The following is a 25,683-nucleotide window of genomic DNA, read 5'->3' as shown; positions in this document are numbered from 1 at the left end:
GAATTCACTTCTTGATTTTAAGAATTCACTTCTTGATATCAAGAATTCATTTCTTGATATCAATAAGTAAATTCTTGATATCAGGAAATGGCCATGTGGTTCACAAATTAGAATTCTTGAAATCAGTTTACAAAAAAACGATTACGTAATACAAAAAATTGAATTCTTGATATCACGAAAAAAATAATTTTTCGTAAAACCATTTTTTCAAAATATAGAATTCATTTCTTGATATCAAGTATTGATTTAACGATATCAATAATTCATTTCTGATTTCGTGCGGAAATGCATTAAAGAAATCGTTCTGAGTTTCGAATGCAACTGTATTGCACGAAATTCCCTCTCTGGCACCGAGCGTTAATGTATTGCAAGAATCCATTGTGATTTCGAGCGGAAATGTATTGCAAGAAGTCATTCTGATTTCGAACGCAAATGTATTGCAAGAATTCCCTCTCTGGCACCGAGCGTTAATGTATTGCAAGAATTCGTTGTGATTTCGAGTGGAAATGTATTGCAAGAAGTCATTCTGATTTCGAACGCAAATGTATTGCAAGAATTCCCTCTCTGGCACCGAGCGTTAATGTATTGCAAGAATTCGTTGTGATTTCGAGTGGAAATGTATTGCAAGAAGTCATTCTGATTTCAAACTCGCAAATGTATTGCAAGAATTCCCTCTCTGGCACCGAGCGTTAATATATTGAAAGAAATCATTGTGATTTCGAACGCAAATGTATTGCAAGAATTCCCTCTCTGGCACCGAGTGTTAATGTCTTGCAAGAAATCATTGTGATTTCGAACGCAAATGTATCAAGAATTCGTCTCTGACAGCGGGGGTTCATGTATTGCAAGAATTCAATTTGATTTCGAACGCAATGTAATGCACGAATTCCCTCTCCGGTACTAAGCATTAATGTACTGCAAGAATTCAATTTGATTTCGAACGCAAATGTATTGCACGAATTCCCTCTCTGTCAACCTAGGGTTAATGTATTGCAAGAATTCATTGTGGTTTCCAACGCAAATGTATTGCACAGCAAGCAGAGAAGGAATTCGGGAATTACATTTGCGTTAAAAATTAGAATGATTTCATGCAATGCATTAACGCTCGAAATCAGAAACGAATTCTTGATATAGTAGGACTGTTATTTTGACATTTTGTTTCCTTAAACAGTTTAGTTATTTACAGTTCAAGCTTTGGTATTTAGTTCAGCTTTGTTTACATTCCTGATGCTTCTGTTGTCATCCATTTACATTTGACTTTCAACCTGCTTCTCCTGTCATTCCTTTCCTATTCAGATGTGTTCATTCATTACATTCCCACATCTGATTCTTTTGTTCAACATTCTTATTATGTAATCATCCCAACATCTTATTCATCTCCATCCTCTATCTCTTATTGGCTATTTTTATGAATTGGACTTTTCCACTTTCAGTTGGCTTCTCCATTCTCTTTATTTTCATTGGTTGATTTTGTGTAATTTAAAATATATGCTAATTTTGTATGAGTTTTACTGAGGCAAGGAAGCCCAGCAAAATATAGCAGTGTACAACCAGACTCCTTCGGTTTAAGTTCTCTTTATTTGCGTCTCAGTTTTACTTATTCCCCTTCAGTTTGATGATTTAGAACTTCATTTATTTTCAACTCCAAACTTATAATTTTCTTCAACCCTACAATATCAAGAAACGAATTCTTGATATCAAGAAATGAATTCTTGATATCAAGAAATGAATTCTTGATATCAACAATTGAATTCTTGATGTAAAAATGATTTTATGTGGTTAATAAATGGAAATTCTTGATACCAAGAAATATAATTCTTGATATTAGAAAATGTGAATACATGTTAAAACGGCTTGCCATACTGCCAGGCAAGGTGTCAGCCTGATTGGAAAATCCGTGTCAAGTTTGATCCATGCCTGTCTAGGTTCAACCTTTCACATCTAAAGATGCAGAATTGTGTCTCGTTTAATCAAAACTGGTTATAATAACAAATGGACAATTTCTATTTCAAATTAACCATCAGCCAACCAGATTCAAGAAATCCAGCACCTATTAACTGTTATTGTAAATTTGTAGCTATAACAGGTTTTATGAAAAGAATTCCGGATGCCACACTGGGAGCACATTTAAGGGAAAACTTTGTACTTCTCTTGAAGGTTGCAAACAAGCACGAGGGTTCATTTCTGCATCTAATGGGTGCTAATCATAAGTTATAACTACCAATATACTTGATATCTTATATCGCCATGATGTTCAAAATGCTAGTTTCCATCTCGTAAATAACGCATTTCCTCGTTTTGTAACACTGTTTTTTTTTAGGATGACGTCACATAACTCCCATCCATGTTACACTCTTTTCTTGTCGGGACAAGAACTCAACACCCCATCATGACCTTGGAGAAGATGGCGCACCATGCGGCTAGTAGGCTTCCCTGACCAGTTAAAAGAAAATTGCCCTTTAGTCTATTACCCACCTTGAACTTTTCCGATTTTTATACAAAACAACCCCCCAAAATTATTTTGCCATCTCATACGTGTGATCATCTTCTTGGGTTACTTGATTCATAACTCGGTGTTGTGTTACTACGTTTTGGTTTTCATACGAACTTTCCTCCTTCTTTGTAATAGTACTAGTTCCTATAGTTTCATAGACAGATGCTTGGGTATCACGTGTCATCAGATCCATATAAGGCTTATCTTCTTGTTCCGTTTCTGCTTTTGAATGCTGGAGCCTGTTGTATAAATGCAAATATGATAAATAAGCAGAAGTTTTATACAGGTAATACCCTGAGGCTCTAGCCAAGGTATGGCGGTTGACACCGGGGGGGGGGGGGGGGGGGCACTCGACCAAAAAGTGATAGGGGTGTGCCGCGGGCGAGGCAAAAAACGGGGGCCTTGGAGCGGGCTTACTGTAAAAAGGAGGGTCCTCGGAACAGGCTTCGGAACTACAAATGTTTGTGAAAACGGGGGTCCTTGGAACGGATCTCCAGCGTGTGAGTGCGTATATGCATCCCTATGGAACAGGCAATAGTGCATGCATGACGCAGCAAGCGGCCTCCGTCGGTTGCGCTCGCGCTGAGGCGATGGTCGAAAAGCGCTCTACGGCCGCTTTTCACCAAAATTGCAGCTCATTATATAGCAGATCAATGCGATCGGAACGGCGTAACGAAAAATGCGTAGCTTTGGAGCGGATTTCTTGTTTTTTTCTCGATAAGAAGAAAATGCCATGCCTTGGAGCGGCTTTCTTTGTTCTTTTTCTCAATAAGACAAAAATGCTATGCCTTGGAACGGAAATTTGAGTGTGAAAATGGGGGTCCCCTCCACGGCACATACCCACTTTGCATTATATACTGATATCCCTTTCATAAACCCAATTATGCGGCTAATAGCAGCATAATTTGGTCGTAAAATCGGAGGAGGACCAGAGTTATCCGCATTATTTTGATGCTGCTATTATCCGCATAATAGCAGCATCGGGACCAGATTTTGACTTTATGAACGCATTTCCAAATAATGCGGATAATTGCCATGGTGCGGTCACAAGGTCACCATTTTCCAACACCACCGCATCGGAGGGGGCGTGTCCAGTTGTCATGACGATTATCCTCCTTTTTCAGGACGGGCGCTCGTAAAAATAGTGCGGATTATTTTCGGAGTTTGTGAACGTAATTTTTATTGAATTGTCCGCATTACTCTTAAGGCGCTGTCACACCTTGGCGTTTTAGACAGCGTATGCCCGACGTATCAAAATTTCTCTAAAACGTCGGCATACGCTGAACTTTGTTGTTGTTTTTTTCAACTCTGGGCGTATACTTAGCGTATTCATAACGAGTTGGACGTACACATAACGTATTAGTAACTTATATCGAACGCTTCGTTAACTTATAAGTAACGTATTCCAACGAATGCTTAGCGTATTGCTGGCGTACACAACTTATGCCCTACGATAGCCTAACGTAAGGCGCTGTCACACCTTGGCGTTTTAGACAGCGTATGCCCGACGTATGAGGAATTTGGCGAATACGCTGGCGTACGTCGAATACGTTACGGGTAAGTTTTGCATACGTTGAGAGTACGCTAAAACACGCTGGTATACGTCGTTATACGGCGAGGTCGTCGAAAAATTTTGTGCAAGCACAAAATTTTTCGACGTATGCCAGCGTATGGCTCATACGTCCCGCATACGCCATGTACGCGGGCCATAAGTTGTAGGCAAGTTACGCGATCGTTGATACACGTTGACACACGTTACTCGTAAGTTACTCATAAGTCGATGTACGTCGAGATAATGTCCAGCGTACCCTACAACTTACTTCTAACCTATGAGTAACGTGCTTTGAACGTATGTGTAACTTAACTCCAACGTATATTGACGTATGAAGACGTGCTCCGGATGACAACAAAACTTACTGAACGTGTTTATAACTTACAGCTACCGTATAATGGCGTATTGACAACGTTTATAGGAATTGGTATACAAAGGTGGGGTTCACAGGAGTTTTCTTCGGCATGGCGGTGGTGTTGATACGGTGATGTATCGTGCGGTTATGATTTGAATAGTCGAGGGCAGCCTTTTTATAGGCTATGACACGTGTTCGTCAGCGATACGCTGCCGCGCGCGGTACCTGTAAGTTATAAACACGTTCAGTATTGTTTTGTGGTCGTCCGAGCACGTCTTCATGCGTCAATATACGTTGGAGTTAAGTTACACATACGTTCAAAGCACGTTATAGGTTAGAATTAAGTTTTAGGGTACGCTGGACATTATCTCGACGTACATCGACTTATGAGTAACTTACGAGTAACGCGTGTCAACGTGTATCAACGATCGCGTAACTTGCCTACAACTTATGACCCGCGTATGCGGGACGTATGAGCCATACGTTGGCATACGTCGAAAAATTTTGTGCTTGCACAAAATTTTTCGACGACCTCGCCGCATGACGGCGTATACCAGCGTGTTTTAGCGTACTCTCAACGTATGCAAAACTTACCCGTAACGTATTCGACGTACGCCAGCGTATTCGCCAAATTCCTCATACGTCGGACATACGCTGTCTAAAACGCCAAGGTGTGACAGCGCCTTTAGGCGGCTAATTGGAGGATGGGTTTATGAAAAGGGTATGAGTGCCCCCCCCGGGGGGGGTTGACATTACCCTCTTACTGGCGAAGCAAGTTAGGACTGCGCTCGTCATGCAGGTCCAACACGCTTTGTTCTGGATCATAATCAGGACTAAGTGCAACCGCCAGGCCTCGTCAAGAGAATATACAAATAGGAACTTCACATCATGAAAGGACTTACTTTTCAAATCGTTCCAGTAATTGAAGAAAGCAAAGAAATGTATTTCAAATGTCAAATGGAAAGGTTTATTAAAACTATACATAAAGCATGCAGGCTTATATCAGGATTCCTTATGTGTGAATTACTTCCTTTGGAGGAACACATTCTTTACTTTCCTCAATCAAAAATGAAAATTAAAGTACCTCTTTCTTCGAAACACTGTTGCAGTCAATAATACGACGACTAGTATGAAAATAATCGCCACTCCACAGCCGACTCCCACATACAAACCTGGTTGTAGTAAACACATAAGGATGAATTTTATTGCAATGCAGAATGTAATACACCAGTTCGTAGTTACTTCATGGACAATTTTGGCAAATGACCTTTCATTTCTTTCATCATGAAAGCCGGTTTTTAAAGCAAGATATTACGTAAGCTTGCCTTACATAGCAGGATGAAGAAATTGAATAGACCAGGTGACTAGAATAGCACACCAATGAACACTTAATGAAGGCATTTGTTGCATTCCTACTTTAAATGCATATCTTAGCATGTTGCACAATGTACTTTGCAAACTGTGAAATACCAGTCGTTCGTGGAAGCATTGTTGTTTTTTGTGGATGTAAATGAAACGACAATTCAAAAGAATATATGAGTAATCAAGACATCAAAGTTGGTGCTTATCTCATTTGATTTTAAAGCACCATGTCACTTTAGTACAAATGACCTTCTTCCGATCATGCGTAAAATCTTTTGATCATGCGCAGAAAGGAACTACGAACTGGCTTATTCAAAAGGGAATTTTCGCAACCAATACACAAACGAATCAAAGAATCAGTTGTCAAAAGCCCTTCGTGTCAAAGATGCCTTTGTCGAAAATAGTGATGAACCAAAAGAGTAGTGTCGTCTTGTACGCTGAACGAACGAATATTTGCATGTGTTGTTAGCGAAGAATCGAAGGACGGTCCACCCATTTTTGACAATGAGATCAAAGCTTGATTTGACAGGTATTAGATTCTCAATGTTCCTGAAAGCATCTACCAAGTATCTACGAAAACAGTATCATATTTCGCACCTTTTGCAACCACTTTCTTTCCCTTTTATACTTTTTTTACACCTTCATTGTTAGTGATATTTTTTTTCGAAGCCTCCAATCTCTACGCAAGTGTGAGATTCCTGATATAATACCCCTTTCACACAGGCCTCTTCATTTTTCCCGGCGAACTTCAATCTCCGTCACACATTCCTCACTTCCCCGGCGATGAAAAAAATGATTTCTCAACGACATTTCCTCCCCGGCGAAAGTCGATGGGCGATTTTGCTCGGTCGGAAGTGCAGACCCGGTGTCAATGAAGGCATGCGATTTTTTGTAATATTTGGATATCGCACATGATCGTACTGTTTCCTATAATTAATTGCAGATACCTAATAATATCGGTGAAGTTTTGGAGATGACAGCTGGTAAACACTTCTTTTGAACTTTATTGAAAGAACGCGTTTTGACCCGTGGGGGCAAATAAAGGCTTAAACATATCCCAATCATGTAGACGTATATAGAGGTTTAACAATAACATATCGGCAATTATTATACAAAATACAACATATATACAGGTGCCATTACTTCGTGGATCGTGATTTACAAATATATCAGCTGGTAGAAGGGGAAGTTTGCAGAAATTCCATTACTGAGCTGAAAGCGTTTTTCCTAAACGGGTACAGAATAATTGATACAAAAATAAAACAGGATGTGAATGTTTGAAATCCTAATTACAAGAAGTTGGCAGCAGGCATAGCGAAAGGAATGTATAAATCATGAAATTATCGTTGTTGATATGTAAATGATTAAATGATGTAGATATATCAAACACGATTTAATGAAATCAACCATTGATAATGACAAATCAGTTGAGACAAGCGCCGAATCAGAGTATTTACCTGCACCCTTAGTTGATACGTCTGCTGATCCATCTTCTTGCATAGTACTTGGGAACATTGTATTCTCCATGTTTACTATTTTTAGAATACAATATATAAGAAAAATAGTTATTTTAATCAAATAGTAATTACATTCTGGTAAAACAGTGCTTGTTTAGTTATCCCACTCTTTTGTCACGGTTTTAGAATGTGGATTATTTTTCATGATTGATTCTTAGAGATATAGCATTTTATATATATTTAAAGTATGGAAAATATGTGTGCGTGTGTCTTTTCAAGAGGATTATTTAAATCATGAAATCATCGGCGTTAATATGTAAAATGATGTAGACATATTAAATACGATTTAATTAAATCAACCATTGATAATGACAAATCAGTTGAGACAAACCATAAGCGCCAAATCAGAGTATTTACCTGCACCCTTAGTTGATACGTCTGCTGATCCATCTTCTTGCATAATACTTGGGAGAATTGTAGTCTCCATGTTTACTATAATTGTTAGAATACAATATATAAGAAAAACTAGTTATTTTAATCAAATAGTAAATACACTGTGAAAAAAAGAGTAAATTTACGTTGGTCATTTTTTTAATGGGTAATATATACGTTGGTTATTGTTTTGTTGGGCATTATGTGCCCAATACTTAGGCAAATTTTTACTCTGCCGCTGCCAAAATACAGATGTCCAATTGTTGGGCTAGTAATTGCCCTGCTGAGTGGTAAATGTTGCGAAACTTTACGATCACGAGTTGCGCTTGCAGCATGCTACACACGGTCGATAAGATATGGAGGAGCTTCTAGATGACTGGGGGCTGGGGAGCCTCGCTGAATCTTTCATAGATGAGTTGCTTAAACGTTTTTTTAATTTTTTTATTTTGGACTTTACGTTAAACATAATTTGTAAGGAATTTGTCAGAATAGGCCTACATACATGACATATATCTGACGCTGTTTTGTTTTTGCTTCACTCACTTGAGATATGCACTTGCACTTGTATGCAGCGTTATTGTGCATGCAAAGCACTTTCGGATAAGGTCTCCGGATCGACACGGACCAGGTACACGAAGTGAGTGTAGGCCTTGCCTAGATGTTGGGTTAATAACCTTATTAAAAAGTTGGGCAAATTAATGTCCCCCAAAATGTAGTTCAAAATATTACCCAACAGTTGGGCACATTAATGCCCCAACAACGTTGGGTAAAATATTGCCCAGTAGTTGGTAGGGTTGACTATCGGCCCAACGTTGGGCAAAATATTGGGTAAAATATTGCCCAATTTTTTCACAGTGTACATTCTGGTAAAATAGTGCTTGTTTATTATTTGTCATGGTTCAGAATGTGGATTATTTTTTATGGTTGATTTCTAGAGATACAGCAAATCTGAGATAAAGACAAACTCTTTCAAAATGTTCAAACATAGCTTTATGCCTTCTAGGTAGTATAATCATACAAGTAAACATTGAATTCAATGGGAGCGTTTCATCAACATTATTTCGTTACCGTATCCAGGAAATCTGACAAATTTCCTTGATTTTATTTAGCCAAGAAGCACTGATAAATGAATTTAGGATTAAAAGAAATATCGATAATTCTCTTTATGAAACATTCCCCATATGACAAAAGTTCTTTTTCTTGAATTTGAAATTACTATTTACCAAATGGCTTCGTTTAAAACGATCTCATGTAGATGAAATGGAAAGGTTGAGGTCTTTAGATAAAGTTGACCACATTCTAAAGTTGAAGTACAGTGCTTTGTTTATTGTCACCTCCTGACATGACACCTCTCTTAAAATTGCATAATAGACAACGGCACTTTTATTTTTTTAATTCAGAAAAATCGTGTAGTAAGGGTATCGTCCCCCAATTATTATCAGATTATTTCATTTTTGGAAGCAAGAAATAAAACATTCATCGAGTTTACCTGGTTCTCCGGTAGATGGATCAATCAGTGGACTAACTGGCATGGTACTTGGAGATAATGCAGTTGTCATACTCACTGTTGAATGCAATCCTGATCGAACAAAAATATATGTCAATAATTCAGAATGTTAAAAAGATTAAATTGAATAAAAACTGATGATAAGGACGAAAAAATAGCGATAGATCATCAGCATAGAATTTCATACGAATTCTCCGTTTGGCAGAATACTTTGACTCTCCATCCTTTTTCATTTTCCTTTCTACATGTTCTAGATGAACACGATTACTCGTTTCCCCTTTTTCTTTGTTCTACTACTTTCTTTCTTTCTTTCTATTTGATTTGTGATATACTATATTTATCTTGACTTTTTTTCTTCGTTTTTTTGTTATCAAAAATCCATAATGCTATCCGTTACATTTTATCATTTTCAGGCGCGCCGGAACACTTTCAGTTTTTTTTTTTTTTTTTTTTTTTGGGGGGGGGCAAAATCCCGAAGGGGGCACAATATTCTTGACAGCGTGAGATACCGAAGCGATCGAGCGGGAGAGGCTGTGGGACCCCCCCCCCCCGTAAGGACTTTGTGTAAAAATGGAGTATAAAAGTTGCGTTTCTAAGAGCATTCAAAAATAAATTTCTTGAGAATTAAATAGTCTTGGAGTTCTTTTTGCTCCTTCTGTTTCCTCCTCCAGTCTGACCCTGACTGGTGTTTCTTCATGATCAGGGTCGCAGTTCCAGCAAATTACGAGCCTTTATATTGCAAACGAAATTGTTTCAAACCAATGTAATATAGGCCTTTTAAAGACTTTAAGATGACAAACATGACCGTACGCAGCCGGGGGCCGCCGATCGTGAGGGCAAAATTCACCAAAAGTGTGCACGAAAGCTAGCTTCAGTTTTATTGTAGAAAGTGCAAAAGCTCCCCATCACAAACCCCCTCGCTCTTAAGTTTCTTCGAAAATTTAGGTCTTGTAGCCCCACCCACTCCCGGATTGTTTTATTTTTATTTTTGCAAACGTCCATGAATAACAAAAGCTGGGATGAACCAGAGAACGTATATAGCTGCCATCTCGATCTGATTAGTAACAGGCAGTGACAGGTAATGGGAAGAAGTTTTGGAATCTAAAATACATAAGTGCTATATCATATGAGCTGAAATAGTATCAGACAAAACGCCTTCCAATCATGCCAATGAAAAGGAATAGAGGAAAATACGGGGCTGTGAAAATATATATTTTTTTTTATAGTAGAGCAGTACTGTAACGCTTATTTTTTTCTTTTATATTCTTTATTTACATTTTCATTCATATCTCGAATAATATGAGTCCGGTCAAGAAGACACTTTCACAGATGATTTTTTTTTTCATGTCTAAACATTATCTATAAGTTGCTTTCGAGTGGGATTAACCATTTTCAAAAATTATAAATTATAATCCTCTACACATGATTATTTTCTGATAACATGTCTATATTGAGTTGAAATGACCTTAGTATTTTCTTAAGGGCACTGACTTGTTATCACTGTATTAACTCAATTTATATTTAGTTGAAATTAAAATATTGAAACAAGTTTATCGAGATGTTATGGTTTCTGGGCTTGACAGCTATGACATAGATCTCGGGGGGGGGGGGGGGGTACTTCCATTCAGGAGTGGATACCTTGCGCGACCATGGGGTCTCGAAAAGCACCCTAAACACCCTTATCACGTAATTTCCATATTCTGAAAATGTACCCCTTAACAAGTATTGATGTGTGAAACCCTACACAGTGGCGTAACTACGGGGGGGCATGGGGGGGCACGTGCCCCCTCAATCGGCTGGCCAAAAAAAAAAAAAAAAAAAACGGGGAAAAGGAGAAAAAGAGGGAAAAAAGAAGAGAAACGTAGTGGAGGAAAGAAGAAATTGTTGTTTATTATAGTCTTATATTATTTATATTATGTTATACAACCTAAGAAGCATTTTTTCATAACTTTATGAAACATTATTTGCTTAATTGTGTCTTCATTGTTCCTGGTGCTCGCATAGATATATAAACCTGCTGTACTAAAACCTCCCGTTTTCAAATCAATATACAACAAAATAATATATTTTCTCGCAATTAGAGTTATTATTGTCTTAAGTAGTGATATATTCTTCTTTTTCATGACTACTGAAAGTTGTTGCCCTATTTAAAGGTCTTAAAATAAACATTTCCTGTCCGTGCTAACGTTCGCATTAGTGGATTGGTGAGATTTCTGCTCTTCATGAACTCCTAAAATCAGTTCTTAAAATGTCAATTTTTCTGATATGAATATCAAAAAAAATTTAGCTCGCACTTCGCGCTCGCATCATTTGGTAGGTCACGGTGAAATACGTGGGGTCTTAGTGAATTCCTACAAACAACCCTTAGAATGCCCCTCTTCATGTCTGAATTTCCTACATTTTCAGCTCGCGCTTCGCGCTCGCAGTATTTCATTAGTGAGATGCGTATGATAATCATGATTACAATGACTTCAAAAAGTGCTCCATGTATTTAGATGTAATTCTAATAAAATCAGCAAGCGCTTGGCAGTCGCATTAGATGACTATGGTGAGATATGTATACTCTGACTTAACGAATTCCTAACTATAGTCCTTAAAATATCCATGTTTAGGGTCAATATAAACAAAAATTTCAGCTCGCGCTTCGCGCTCGCATCATTTGGTTAGTCAAATACGTAGGGTCTTAGAGAATTCCCACAAACAACCCGTAGAATGCCCCTCTTCAGGTCTATATTTCCTAAATTTTCAGCTCGCGCTTTTGTGCTTGCAGTATTTGATTAGTAAGATGCGTATGATAATCATGATTACATGACTACAAAAGGTGCTTCATGACTGTGTTTAGATGTAATTCTAACAAAATCAGCAAAGGATGGCAACAGCATTAGATGACTATGGTGGATATTTATACTCTTAATGGATTCTAAAATATAATCCTTAATATTTCCTTGTTTAGGGTCAGTATATACAAAAATTTTAGCTCGCGCTTCGCGCTCGCATTGTTTGTTTAGCGAGAAAGTTAAGTATCATGATTACAAAACAAGTTGCTTATAATGACCATTTTTAGCCCTCAATATAAAAAAATTTCAGCTCGCGCTTCGCGCTCGCATTATTTAATCAATGAGATACATAGCCGTTTAATGGCACTGCATGCCTTAAAATATTTCTATTAGGTCAGAATACCTGACAACTGAGCGCGCTTCGCGCGCTCCCTACGTCACCCGAATGATTTTTGCTGGTGCCCCCCCCAATGCCGTGACCCACGGTACGCCACTGCCTTAACAAGTATTGGAAACGAAACGATAGACGTTTTCCTTGTGCTATATGTAACAACAGCGTGAAAAATAACCAAAAGGGGCTACTTTGTACATCTTGCAATTTATGGGTACATATTTCTTGTGTCAACATTCCTTTGAGGATTTATAACGATGATTCAGAACTTTTCTTAAATTGGAAATGTCCAAAATGTTTAATGAAAGAATTACCTTTTTATAATGATACTTCTGATACTTCAAACCTACCGATTTATAGTGTACCATTTATTGGACATGACGAACATGACGAAAGAAATCTTAAATATCGGGGGTTAGCATTAAAAGGATTACGTTTTGCGCAGTTAAATGTTGTAAGCTTATTGAGGAATATTGATGAAATACGTTCAATTCTCATTGACAATCAAATTCACATATTTGCACTTAATGAAACGAGATTAGATGATAGCATTAATAATGGTGAGGTACTTATACCAAATTATGAAATAATCCGTAAAGATAGAAATAGGGTAGGAGGTGGAATTGCAATTTACATCCACGAAACTTTGAAATTTACGCTATTAGAGCATGATTCTTTGTCCTCGTTAGAAGCAATAGCGATTGTTACTCACTTAAAAAACACGCAACCTATTATATTTGTTAATTGGTACAGACCTCCTAATTCCCATAGTGCGGTTCTCGATTACTATGAACAAATGTTATCTTTTGTTAGTGGATTCAACTATTCAATGATAATAATGGGAGATGCAAATTTTGATCTAAAACGCCCGAGTAATTCACAGACTTTGAAATACAATCAAATTAATAGTATTTATTCACTAGAACAAGTTAATACTTCTAAATATACACGAATAGTGGGCGGCTCCGCAACACTAATTGATCATATGCTTACTAATTCTATAAATAAAGTGAGGTCTTTTGGTGTAATCGATAACGGGCTTAGTGATCATTCTATGAGTTTTCTCATTTGGAAATCCCATTCAATGGATACCCATGAAAAATATGTTACCTTCAGGAAGTGTAGAAATATTGATATTAATCGCTTTAAATCTGATGTTAAAAACCACAATTGATTTTGATGACATAAATGATGCGGTAAAGAAGTGGGAAGAACTTTTGCTAGAGGTTGTGGATAAACATATGCCATTTAAGACTAAACGTGTAAAGAATAAACACTCTCCTTGGTTAAATGAACATCTCTTCAACTTAATGAAACAGAGAGATCGAATGAAATGTAAAGCTAAATCAAAACAAGAGGAAAGGTTATGGGTAGAGTATAGGCGCTTAAGAAATAAAGTCACCTATGAAATTAAAAAAGAAAAAAAGAAATATTATTATGAAAAATTATGTCAAAATCAAACTAGAAATGAGTCTTGGAAAGTACTAAAATCATTTATATCAAATCGTAATGTATCATCTGCTAACCATTCATGCACTGGTGACGCTTTTGAAACTGCTAATAAATTCAATCTACATTTTGCAAGTGTTGCTAACAACGTATCTATTGATGAAACGCAAGGTTTAACAGATTTTCCTCAAGTACTTGATATTGATGATATATTTACTTTAAAAAAGATACAAGAAAGTGATATTTTAAAAGAAATCAATGCACTTAAGAACAAAAAGTCTGTTGGAATTGATAGTATATCTACATTTATTCTAAAGACTTGTGCAAATGAATTAGTCCCTTCAATAACCTATTTAATAAATAGATCTATTGTTGACGGAAAAGTACCAAGTAAATGGAAAGTTGCCAAGATAATACCTTTACACAAAAAGGGGGACAAATCGAATCCTGATAATTTCAGACCAATTTCATTACTCCCATGTGTTTCTAAGTTACTTGAAAGGGTCATTCAAAAACAGCTATTGCATTAATATCTGAATAAAAACCAAATCCTCATTTCTGAACAATCAGGTTTTAGACCTAAACACTCAACTACGACAGCCCTATCAAAGGTTACTGATGAATGGCTTCTTGCCATGGATAATGGGGATTATACGGGAGCCGTCTTTTTAGATTTACAAAAAGCCTTTGACCTAGTCAATCACCAAATACTTTTATCTAAACTATCTGTTCTTGGAGTTACTGGTAAATCACTCGATTGGTTCTTAAGCTATCTTTCCGATCGTAAAATTAAAACTTGTTTGAATAATGTCTATTCTTATGAATATGTAATTTCAAATGGTGTACCCCAGGGGTCTATATTGGGTCCGCTTCTCTTTGTTATATTCATAAATGATTTGTCATACTCTCTTCATAAATGTTCTTTTCATTTATATGCCGATGACTCTGTTTTATATTTCTCGGATAAAAATCCACTTGTATAGTTGAAAGAACACTTAATAATGAACTGAAAAATGTTGCAAATTGGATGAGCAAAAATAGATTAAAACTTAATTGTAATAAAACCGTAAGTATGTTTTTAGGTACTCGGCATATGTTGGCAAGACACAAAAATCTTCACTTACGCATTCGCGAAACAGATATTCAAATGGTAGAAAGTGTTAAATATCTTGGAGTTTTTATTGATAGGGAACTTAAATGGAATGTTCATTTTGATCACATGTGTTCAAAAATTGGTAAAATGATTGGTTTCCTTGGTAGACTTAGGCGATTTGTTAATGAATCTAGTTTAAATTTAATATATTCTTCGGTTATCCTTCCACACTTTGATTATGCTGATATTGTTTGGCAATCTGCATCTAAAAAATATTTGGATTTATTGCAAAAACTACAAAATCGTGCAGGAAGAATTATTCTAAAAATCGATCCATATTTGCATACTTCATCCTCATACATCCATGACATCTTGAAATGGAAGACTTTAAATACCCGGCAAAAGGAACATATGTACGTAATGATGTTTAAAATTTTGAATAATTTCGCACCTGATTATATGAAAACACAATTTTCTCGTAAATCATACCCTTACTCTCTCCGTACAGAAAATCACATCAGTCTCCCAAAACCAAAGTCAAACAGCTGTAAACGGACATTTTTGTATAGGGGGCTACACTCTATAATAAATTACCAATTCATCTATCGTCTAGTTCAACTATACAGTCATTTAAATCAAATATTCAATTGTATCTCGGTTTTCCATAATGATTTGCCTGTTGTTGCATTTTCTTTTTTTTTTGGGGGGGGTGGGTAGTGATTTTTCATTCTTTTCATGCATTCGATTAAGTTTTGTGTATATTTTGTATATTTGTTTTATATGCATGTATTTATGTTTTAAGGACCCCATGGAAGAACAGTGGTATCTTATTGATACCGCTGAAATGGGCCATCCTCCATCTGTATGTTATGTTAAATAGATCATGTATATATTTTATCTTTTTATATGGAAATAAATACAAACAAACAAACAAACAAACATACTCTTGGCAAATATTCTCTGAAATGAACCCCTAAACAAGTACAGGAATGTTTTATTGTTACGGGTCCTTCGGTCGTCTGCTTTACCTTATTTGGTTTAGTACGACCCCCATCTTCTACACCTTGCGCGAATAGGACTCTAAACACGAAGTGTCGGGGCATAAAGGACATCCTTTATAAAACATTTTAATTTTGTTTTATCATCCCCACAAATTCGACCCTAAACACGTAATTTTCATAGCGAAATAGATTTTCATTATTTTTGTGTTTTTGACACCCTTATCACGTTACGTAACGTGTCCTATCGTGAAAACACATCCTTTTTACGTGTTTGTTTGGTCGCGCATGGTATCCACTCCTCAATGTAAGTCCCCCCCCCTCCCGGACATAGATTCAATATGTTGCTCGAGCAACTAGTGTTCACGCGCGTTAGTGATATCGGGTCCGGTCTGAGCGTTTGGGCGGCCGCGCGTTTGTTAGACGACACAGCCAGCATCATAGAGTTATAAACCTAATCATTGGTGGACCACTATCAATTTGCCATTCGCTTTTAGTCTGAAATGTATTCATTAAAAGGTTAAACGTTATCACACTGTAATAAGATGGAAAAGGGGGTTATTAAAGGTATGTTTCACAGAGGAACTGTTCGTCAAAAGACGCGCGGCTTACTCTGATAATGTATTTGCCCCGTCAGGGGCAATTTTTTTTCATTTGTGACAATGGAAATGACAATTTTCAGGCAGAAAAGTGCCTTCGTTTACTTTAGTCCTTAAATAATTTATCATTATTTTTCTACTTTCAGGGGGGCACATGGGGGGGGGGGCAAAATCTCGTTTTGCCCCCCCCCTTCCGTCGCCCTTGATCATTTTTACCCTAACACACGGTTAGAGGTGCAAACCAGATGTCACACTGGGCACATGCAATTTTGCGCCATTTTGGAAAGGTGCATCCTTGCACCTCAGTCTCTGATAGGTGCAAATTAGGGAAAGAGTTCCATATGTACCCCTGCAAAAAATAACAATAGATTGTCGAGACTTCCCGGTTGTTCATTTTAGATTTTTTTTCTACCCTCGCCCCTTGTGTAGAAAGTCCTATTTTTGCGATCACGATGGAAAAGGGGTCTGCCAATGAAAGGGAAACTGGATGTTTCTTATGTTTACCGTTCTTTTTTCTTCCCTCTTTTCCCTTCTTTTTCTCTTTTTTCTTTCTTTCCTCTTTTTTGGCTCCACCAATCGGGGGGAGGGACCCTCGCCTCCCCCTGGATACATTAATTTTACAACGAAATATTTTAGTACTTTAATTGACCACAGTAGAGCGAATGCAATTTAACATGATATTGATGCCAGTAGAAAAAAGCATGCAAGGATAGATCTTATAAACCTGTTAGTCCAGTCATTTTAACTTTTCAATTGGAACAAATTGCAACAGAATTTATTCCAATGCAGAACATTTCTTTGATGTCCATAGAAGACCATACTAAAAGTCCCAGAAAATCCGAATAGGGGAAAGTGTTCTAATTTGCATAAACATAATGGTTAATTCTGGCCATATTCGCTCATTAAGTTTACGTAGCAGACGACGCTAGTGTATAGTATGTGCTCAGACCCGATTACAAATCATATCAATTCCGGCCTCGATATACTATAAACATCGACTTCCTCAAACTATCGCTATATCATAAATATCAGTAAGCAAAAATCTATACTACAAGAACATTGTTACCATTAACATTAAATGCATAAATTCGATTCTGTTTGGACTCTATCAATTGTTTAACATGAAAGGGTCTAGGCACGGAAACCATCATATGCTAGTGACGTGACATTGCACACCAAAATAATGACATTTACTGCTTGCTTGTTCAAGAGAAAAATAAGATGTAGCTATTAGACCTGCCACATCCTATCATACTACTATTAAACTATATACCGAAGTCACACTTTTTCCGTATTTTGCCAATTTATGGGAAAATCTGTCAATTTTGAGCCCCTGAAGAGGGAAGGGGTCGATGCGCCGTATTTTGCCAATTTATGGGGAAATCTGTCAATTTGGAGTCCCTGAAGATGGAAGGGTCGATGTGCTGATAAACTAAACCTACTCATCTTTAAGTTTCAAATAAAATTGACCATATAGCAGAAATGCCTTTTGCCTGAATGGGGGGGGGGGTCAAACTCTGCAATTTTGTTTTAAGAAAGAGGAAAAATAAGCACAAAAGGGTGGAGAGACTTCGGAACCTCTAAGGGGGTAGGCTTTGCTGAGCCAACACTTCTTTATTGTAGTTGATAGAGGAAAATCTACTTTTTTATCTCCAAGTGGTTACAAAACAATGAAAGAAATTTGCTATAGAGCAGAAACAACGTTTTGCCCCAATAGGGGCTCCAAATTGGCAGATTTTCCCCATAAATTATAAATAAAATAAGGAGGGGAAAATAGGCAAAAATGGTGGGGAGACTTAAGGAACCTCTGAGGGGGTAGGCTTTGCTGAGCCAGCACTTCTTTATATGTAGCTGATAAAGGATTTTATCTCCAAGTGGTTACGAAACAATGAAAGTGGTTTGCTATATATACATATATATACAAATTTTTTTGCATCAATGAGGGCTCCGAATTTATAGATTTTTCCATAAATAGGCAAAATATGGAAAAGGGATGGATGAGTTTCGCAAACCCCTGAGAGGTTGGGTTTGCTGTGCCAGCACTTCTTTGTATGTAGCTGATGGAGGAAAATCTAATTTTGTTATCTCCAGGTGGTTCCAAAGAATAAAAGTGGTCTACGGCAAAGGGGGAAACGCCTTTTACCTCAATGGGGCTCCAAAGTTTTACAAGAAATGGGCAAAATACGCAAAAGGGGTGGGTGACTTCAGCAAAAGGTAGGGGATAGACTTTAATTGCTGTGCCAGACTTATCTGATAAAAGAAAATATATTTTGTCATCCCCAAGTGCTTACAAAACAATTAAATCGGTTTGCTGCAAAGGGGAAACGCCTTTTGCCTCAATGGGGCTAAAAATTGTGCGAATTTTCCAAGAAATGAGCAAAATACAAAAAGGGGTTTCGTGACTTCGGAAGACCCCTGAAAGGGTAGGACTTGCTGTGCCATCACTTCTTTATTTGTAACTGATAGAGAAAAGCCTGCTCTTTTGCCTCCAAGTGATTTCAAGACAATAAAAGTATTTTTCTTTGTAGCAAAACACCGCTTTGTCACATTGGGGGCTCCAAAGAGCACGATATTTTTAATAGTTGAGCTAAGGATAAGGGTAGTAACTTTGACAAGCTATTGCGCGCGCGGGGCTATGCTGTTATGTTCTTGAACGTAATTGCATGCAGGATACAGAGCAATGCATCCTCTAACTTTTTCTAAGAGATTTCATTAACATAAAAGTTACTTTAATATGCAGAAAAAGCCCTATGTCCACACATCAATTTAAGTAATATACACCTTTGTATCCCTATACGTCATTGTATTTACGCGTGTTAGTCACACCAACAAAAGGAGAGGCTAGACGATTTAATATATTGTTCTTCAAAGGCATGCCAGCGATCGCGTTGTAGTCGATATAAAAGATTGACTGGGACACGGAGGTTTGTTTTTGGTGTCACTTTGTCGCAATATCGCATAATACATTTGTATGTATTTGCGCTTAATCTAAGCAAGTTAAAACATTAATACTGTTATGAAGCATATCAATTTTCTCGTTGATATATCCCCTTTCTTGTCGAATGCTGATATTTTGTATTAGTTGTTGATGCTAATGATAAAACAGAAAGATATCAACGCACATGCAATTTTTTGACCGAAAACATGGAAATTTTGACATAATTTCTCACATTTTTCGAAAAATATGAATCGGGCAGTCCCGGAAACGATTGCAATCGATTTATGATATCTTAATCATAGTGAATTGCGTATTCATTTCAAGATTTTTCCATTATCTGTACAAAAAATATTAAGGATAAGGCATATCAATTAATTTTGGCAGCCATCTTGGATTTATGCAAATTAGATCCCTTTCCCCTATTCGGAAAGTTTGGGACTTTTAGTATGTTGTACTAGAGACCTCACAGAAATGCATTGTGATAGAAAAAATTCTGTTGCAATTTGTTCCAAGTTTGGTCAAAATTCGGGCTTAAATGACTGGGCTATGTCTTACTATTTTATATACGCCCGCCCGTCTGCGAAATCATTTTTCCCACTGCAGATGTGGAAGACAATATGAATATTCCTGACTTGCGTCTTCGGAATAAGAGTACGCATGCACGCGTTCGCGATCCCTTTAAATGAATCAGCTCCTTCAAATAAGCCAGTTCGTAGTACCTTCCTGTGCATGGTCAAACGATTCTACGCATGATCAGAAGGTCATTTGTAATAAAGTGACATGGTGCATTAAAATCTAATGAGATAAGCACCAACTTTGATGTCTTGATTAGTCATATATTCTTTTGAATTGTCGTTTTCATTTACATCTACAAAAGAACAACAATGCTTCCACGAACGACTGGTATTTCACAGTTTGTCAAGTACATTGTGCAACATGCTAAGATTATGCATTCAAAGTAGGAATGTAACAAATACCTTTATTAAGTGTTCATAGGTGTGCTATTCTAGTCACCTGGTCTATTCAATTTCTTCATCCTGCTATGTGAGGCAAGCTCACGTAATATCGTGCTTTGAAATCTGCCTATCATGATGAAAGAAATGAAAGGTCATTTGACCAAAATTGTGCATGAACTACGAACTGGTCTATTGCCGGTATTGGCCTTAGTCTTAGATCTATCCCATTCTTAATCAACTTGTCATATAATGACAGGAAAAAAAAATGCTAGGATAGGCTATAGATATGGCCAAATGCGCCGAGATCGGACCATTACGCCCCGAATAAGTCCGAATCTGCTTCGAATACTCCGAATGCCTCCCCTAATCCAACCGAATGTCATCCAAATACATCTCAAATGTGGCCCGAATGATATTTTTGTGGCCACATTCGGGGGTATTTTGGAGGCTATTCGGCTCGGTTTGAACATTTCAAAACGAGCCGATTTTTTCAGCAAATGTTCCCGAATCCATCCCGAACTTATTCGCATTGGTGGAACAGATCAATTATACTCCAGAAACCGGAACTGAATCAGCTAGATGACCACTCGAATACACGTTTTTCATCCGAAAACATTCGAATGAAATTTGTCGGGGCACCATTTTGGAGTATTGTAGATGGTATTCGGATGGTTTTGATCAAATCCCCTCCACGTATGTTCCGAAATCCTTCCAAAATTTTCGCTAATTCGGGGAGGGAGAACAGAATCCTTATACACATACTCGGTGGATTCAGGAGAATTCTCTCTCCCCAAATGAGCGTCCTACGCGAGTAACACGGCGTGCATTTAGTTGGGGGTGTTGCGCAAGTGCAAAAACGCTTAGAATCAATAGTGGTTGGCAATCAGATTTTGTGAATAAAAAAAACAGGCATTTAGCGACGTGAATTACGTATTTTAAAATAAAGAATTAATTTACCTGTGACAGGAATTAAAGTTTCATAGAGCTGTATGTCAAGAACACGTGACAGTCCAATTCCCGTAGCCGTGAAATTTATCTATTTCATAAAGATTGAATGGAGAAAACAACCAAAAAATAATATTCTTTACATGCATGAAGAGTGAATCTGCACAAGTGTTACATAATAATGTTATAACTAATACTACTAACACTAATACAATAATAATCATGATAATAATAACAATGATAGTGACGATGATAATAATAATAAGAAGAATAATAATGATGATAATTATACTGATAATGGATAATGGATAATGGATAGTGGAAGCGTCGTGGTGTAGCGGTTCTAACTCTCGCCTTGTAATCAGAGGGTCGTGTGTTCGAATCCCATCGCGGTCTAGCGTCCTTTGGCAAGGCGTTAATCCACACTTTGCCACTCTCCACCAAGGTGTTAAATGGGTACCCGGTAGGATGTGAAAGCCTATATGTAGTATGCCTAGCAATTGAGTCTTGAAACTCTTGTTGGAATGCTCCCCAGGAAGTGGAGAAGGTGCATACATTGTTTGCGGGCATGCAAGGATCCGATGACCGGGGTAATAATAATCTGTAAAGCGCCTAGAGACGTCGTTCCGATGTATTAAGCGCTATATAAGTGCGGAATATTATATATTATTATTAGGTGGTCTGTCATGAATATGACAGATCACCTATTATATTCGTCAGAATTTTCTTTATTTTTATTGCCAAAGCTAGTAACCACTTTATCTCAATATCGGGCATGTCAATTTTCTTGATTTTCATGTCATGTATGGCAATCATTATGGACATGCGAAACGAAACTTTTCAAGGTTATCAAATCATGATGACGTCATCTAGGCGCCATTTTGTAAAATTAAATGATTGATCATATCATCGCAACTAATCATCAAAAATCATCCATATTTGCATCATATCAAGTTCAGGTGACAAGTCATCAGGACATGTCAACAGAGGTCATGCAAAGGTCACGACGCGCACGTACGCGCGCGTCAAATTTTAAAAATTTTCCAAATCAACCGTGGTCAAGTTTGGGTACGTTTCAGGCCATTTTGAGCATGTCAAGAATTTGCGCGCGCACAGGTATGCGTGCGCGTTCTTGCTCCTACCATCGCTATGCCTCTTCGAGTCGTCATTTATTTTGTGTCTGTCCATCGTCCATGATCTTCTGATTAATTTGATACCTCATTAAGCCTCTTACGACCAATAATACCGGAATGCGCGTCCATTCAAATTTGCATTGCACGCGCGTGCAAACTCGCAAAATAAGTCATAAGTGGGCAAAAATATGCCAATATAAAATTCACTGTAGCTCTTCAGGGAGTCCGTTGATCCCCAATTTTTTTTTCCTATTCGAATAGAGTATGAATTGGAGATATGATTTTATGCCACATTTGACCCTTAAAAGCATCGTGACGTCATCAACATGGCGTCGGAACTAACAATTAGTGTTTTCTGTTTCATGATGTCACCACACTCCTGTAAATTGATTCTAATTACGTAAATATTGGTCTTTTCTTGCCAAATTTTCAATATGTTTTACCTTAGAATGTACCCTTTAGACAATACGTCCATTGTTTCATTTTACAGCTTGAACTATTCTAAAAACTGGAATTTGTTCTAGGTTTGTCATCATGACATTTTTCGACTTGCAACAATTTACATTGACAATATGTTTCCTGTTTTGCACTCCATGTCTGTCCGGAAGATCGTGGTCGACTGGATAACGCACCTGCCTGGTAACGCTAGGGTCGGTGGTTCAAACCTCGCTTGACTCTCTCTCTTTTTCTTTTCCTTTATTAGGTGGTCTGTCATGAATATGACAGATCACCTATTATATTCGTCAGAATTTTCTTTATTTTTATTGCCAAAGCTAGTAACCACTTTATCTCAATATCGGGCATGTCAATTTTCTTGATTTTCATGTCATGTATGGCAATCATTATGGACATGCGAAACGAAACTTTTCAAGGTTATCAAATCATGATGACGTCATCTAGGCGCCATTTTGTAAAATTAAATGATTGATCATATCATCGCAACTAATCATCAAAAATCATCCATTTTTGCATCATGTCAAGTTCAGGTGACAAGTCATCAGGACATGTCAACAGAGGTCATGCAAAGGTCACGACGCGCACGTACGCGCGCGTCAAATTTTAAAAATTTTCCAAATCAACCGTGGTCAAGTTTGGGTACGTTTCAGGCCATTTTGAGCATGTCAAGAATTTGCGCGCGCACAGGTATGCGTGCGCGTTCTTGCTCCTACCATCGCTATGCCTCTTCGAGTCGTCATTTATTTTGTGTCTGTCCATCGTCCATGATCTTCTGATTAATTTGATACCTCATTAAGCCTCTTACGACCAATAATACCGGAATGCGCGTCCATTCAAATTTGCATTGCACGTGCGTGCAAACTCGCAAAATAAGTCATAAGTGGGCAAAAATATGCCAATATAAAATTCACTGTAGCTCTTCAGGGAGTCCGTTGACCCCCAATTTTTCCTCACTCGTCGATATAGTCAATATCTCATCTGGAAATTGCATAAATATCACAAAATTACGTAAAAAATAAAAATTGCACATTTTCGCAACATACGTCAACGTATTTATGCATATTTGACCTTATCTTCGTTATTAGTGGTCAGTTTTCTCTCAAATTTTGATATGATGTAGTCAAAAAAATTCTCTACAAATAACGTGGAATAAAATTCACTTTTGACCACAGCATCAATGTGTTGTGAGCTGTTTAAATTTTCGACAAATTTTTCTTGGCCTAATTTTTGCAAATTTTTTAAAGAAAATGTTTTATTAATCAATTTTACGGTCTTCCTGTAAATTTTAAGCCGACTGGTTTTGCGGTTTTTCATGTAGGACATTTTTCGTAGTTTTTCCGGAACTTTTTAAGAGCTAATTTTAACATTGTAAAACATCATTTATGCATTTTCTTAGTAAACGCTACAATATCGAGAAGCTATTGTGTTGAAAAATTTCATTCCGGACATTTTGTGGAAATTTCCAGATTTTTTTTTATTTGGTTATTTTCACTAAATATAAAATATAATAGATTTTCAGATACCTTCTGTGAAATAAAAAAAATGCGATTTACTTAAATAAATATTTTCTTGAAATTTTGCGGGAAAATTGCCTGTATTTGAATCTTTCACCTAACTTTTTTTTGTAAAGTCATCAAGAAAGAATTTTCAAGTTAATGCTAAAGTCATATACAATTAATAAATCGATATTGAAAATTCTTGACGGAAAATATAATGTGAAATGTTTAGGAATTTCAGAAATTTTGCAAACATTCCCCCCCCAAAAAAATCTACTTAATTCTTTCATCAGATACATCACTAGTGAGTTTTGAAATGAATGCTGTGAAATTGTAGCATTGCAAAATTTCTCATTAAAAATAATTCAAATTTACCAGACGTTTTGAACATTGTGAAAATTCTTGTTTGAAAGCTTAATTTTGACAGAATAAACAATTTTTAAAAAGATTTTCCATACAAAACATGAAACTGTAGATTAAAAATTTGCTGCTCTGAAATAGAAGGCTCCTTTCATAGCGCAATTTTGGAAAGCCAATTTCGGTAAATCGTATCAAATTTTTGAGGAGTTTTAAGGCATTATACGTGCTCCAAACTTCATGTCCTATTTACCTTATTGCATTATCATTGTAATCCTGACGGTTGTTATCACCACATTAATAATCACATTTAGCAATGGTAAAAATTTATTCCTAGAATGTCTATGATCAAGATTATGAATCATATCTAAAAAATCATTTCATACAATATCAGCCGACACTGAATGAAAAATCATGACAGACCACCTAATTCGTCCTAATGACGAATTAAAATCTAGTTAATAATAATAATAATCATAATGATAACAATAATATTTTTATATTTTTCTTTTTTTTTCAGACAATAGGAATATGCGTGAATTAAATTGATTAAAAATGTTTGCGGGGGTATTTATTTAATTCCAGAATTCATTTATGGGAACGGTCATACGTGTCGGCCATTACGGGGATTTGCAGTAATAAACTGGAATATGCCAAACATTTTTAAGCGGTTCGGGGGGGGGGGCTACAAAAGTTGTAAGAAATTTTCCAATCGTTTTCATACCTCAATATCTTGGGCTCTTTCGCACTTGTATGAAATGTATTCGTATACGACACGTCCCCGAGTGTCCCAATACACGTAGGGGTCCTGTGTCTTGCAAACCTTGACATTTAGAGAACCAGAGTCTTGCTGCCAACGAGCAAATTAAAGGACGCCTTCTCTTGATGTAAAGGTGTGATTAATGGTGAAACTTGATGAATCATCTGTTGTTAAAA

At 37.0% G+C, this 25,683-nt stretch overlaps 1 protein-coding gene across 2 annotated transcripts; it reads right to left on the bottom strand.

Annotated features, from left to right (window-relative positions):
* Positions 1 to 1,713: 1,713 nt before the first annotated feature.
* LOC121431363 lies at positions 1,714 to 25,683 on the bottom strand. Of its 2 annotated transcripts, XM_041628901.1 has the most exons (7): positions 25,472 to 25,683; positions 21,318 to 21,396; positions 9,142 to 9,231; positions 7,638 to 7,712; positions 7,221 to 7,295; positions 5,486 to 5,573; positions 1,714 to 2,733 (listed from the first exon to the last, which is right to left on the bottom strand). In XM_041628901.1, exons 3-7 carry the CDS (start codon positions 9,209 to 9,211, stop codon positions 2,517 to 2,519), a joined length of 525 nt encoding a protein of 174 aa, XP_041484835.1. In that variant the 5' UTR covers positions 9,212 to 9,231; positions 21,318 to 21,396; positions 25,472 to 25,683; the 3' UTR covers positions 1,714 to 2,516. The 2 variants fall into 2 exon arrangements, with proteins under 2 accessions (XP_041484835.1, XP_041484836.1); XM_041628902.1 differs by lacking the exon at positions 7,221 to 7,295.

Source organism: Lytechinus variegatus, chromosome 17 (genome assembly GCF_018143015.1).
Source record: "Lytechinus variegatus isolate NC3 chromosome 17, Lvar_3.0, whole genome shotgun sequence".
Taxonomy (NCBI): Eukaryota; Metazoa; Echinodermata; class Echinoidea; order Temnopleuroida; family Toxopneustidae; genus Lytechinus; species Lytechinus variegatus.
Note: the sequence above shows the minus strand (reverse complement) of the source record. Positions and strands in the feature narration are given on the sequence as shown.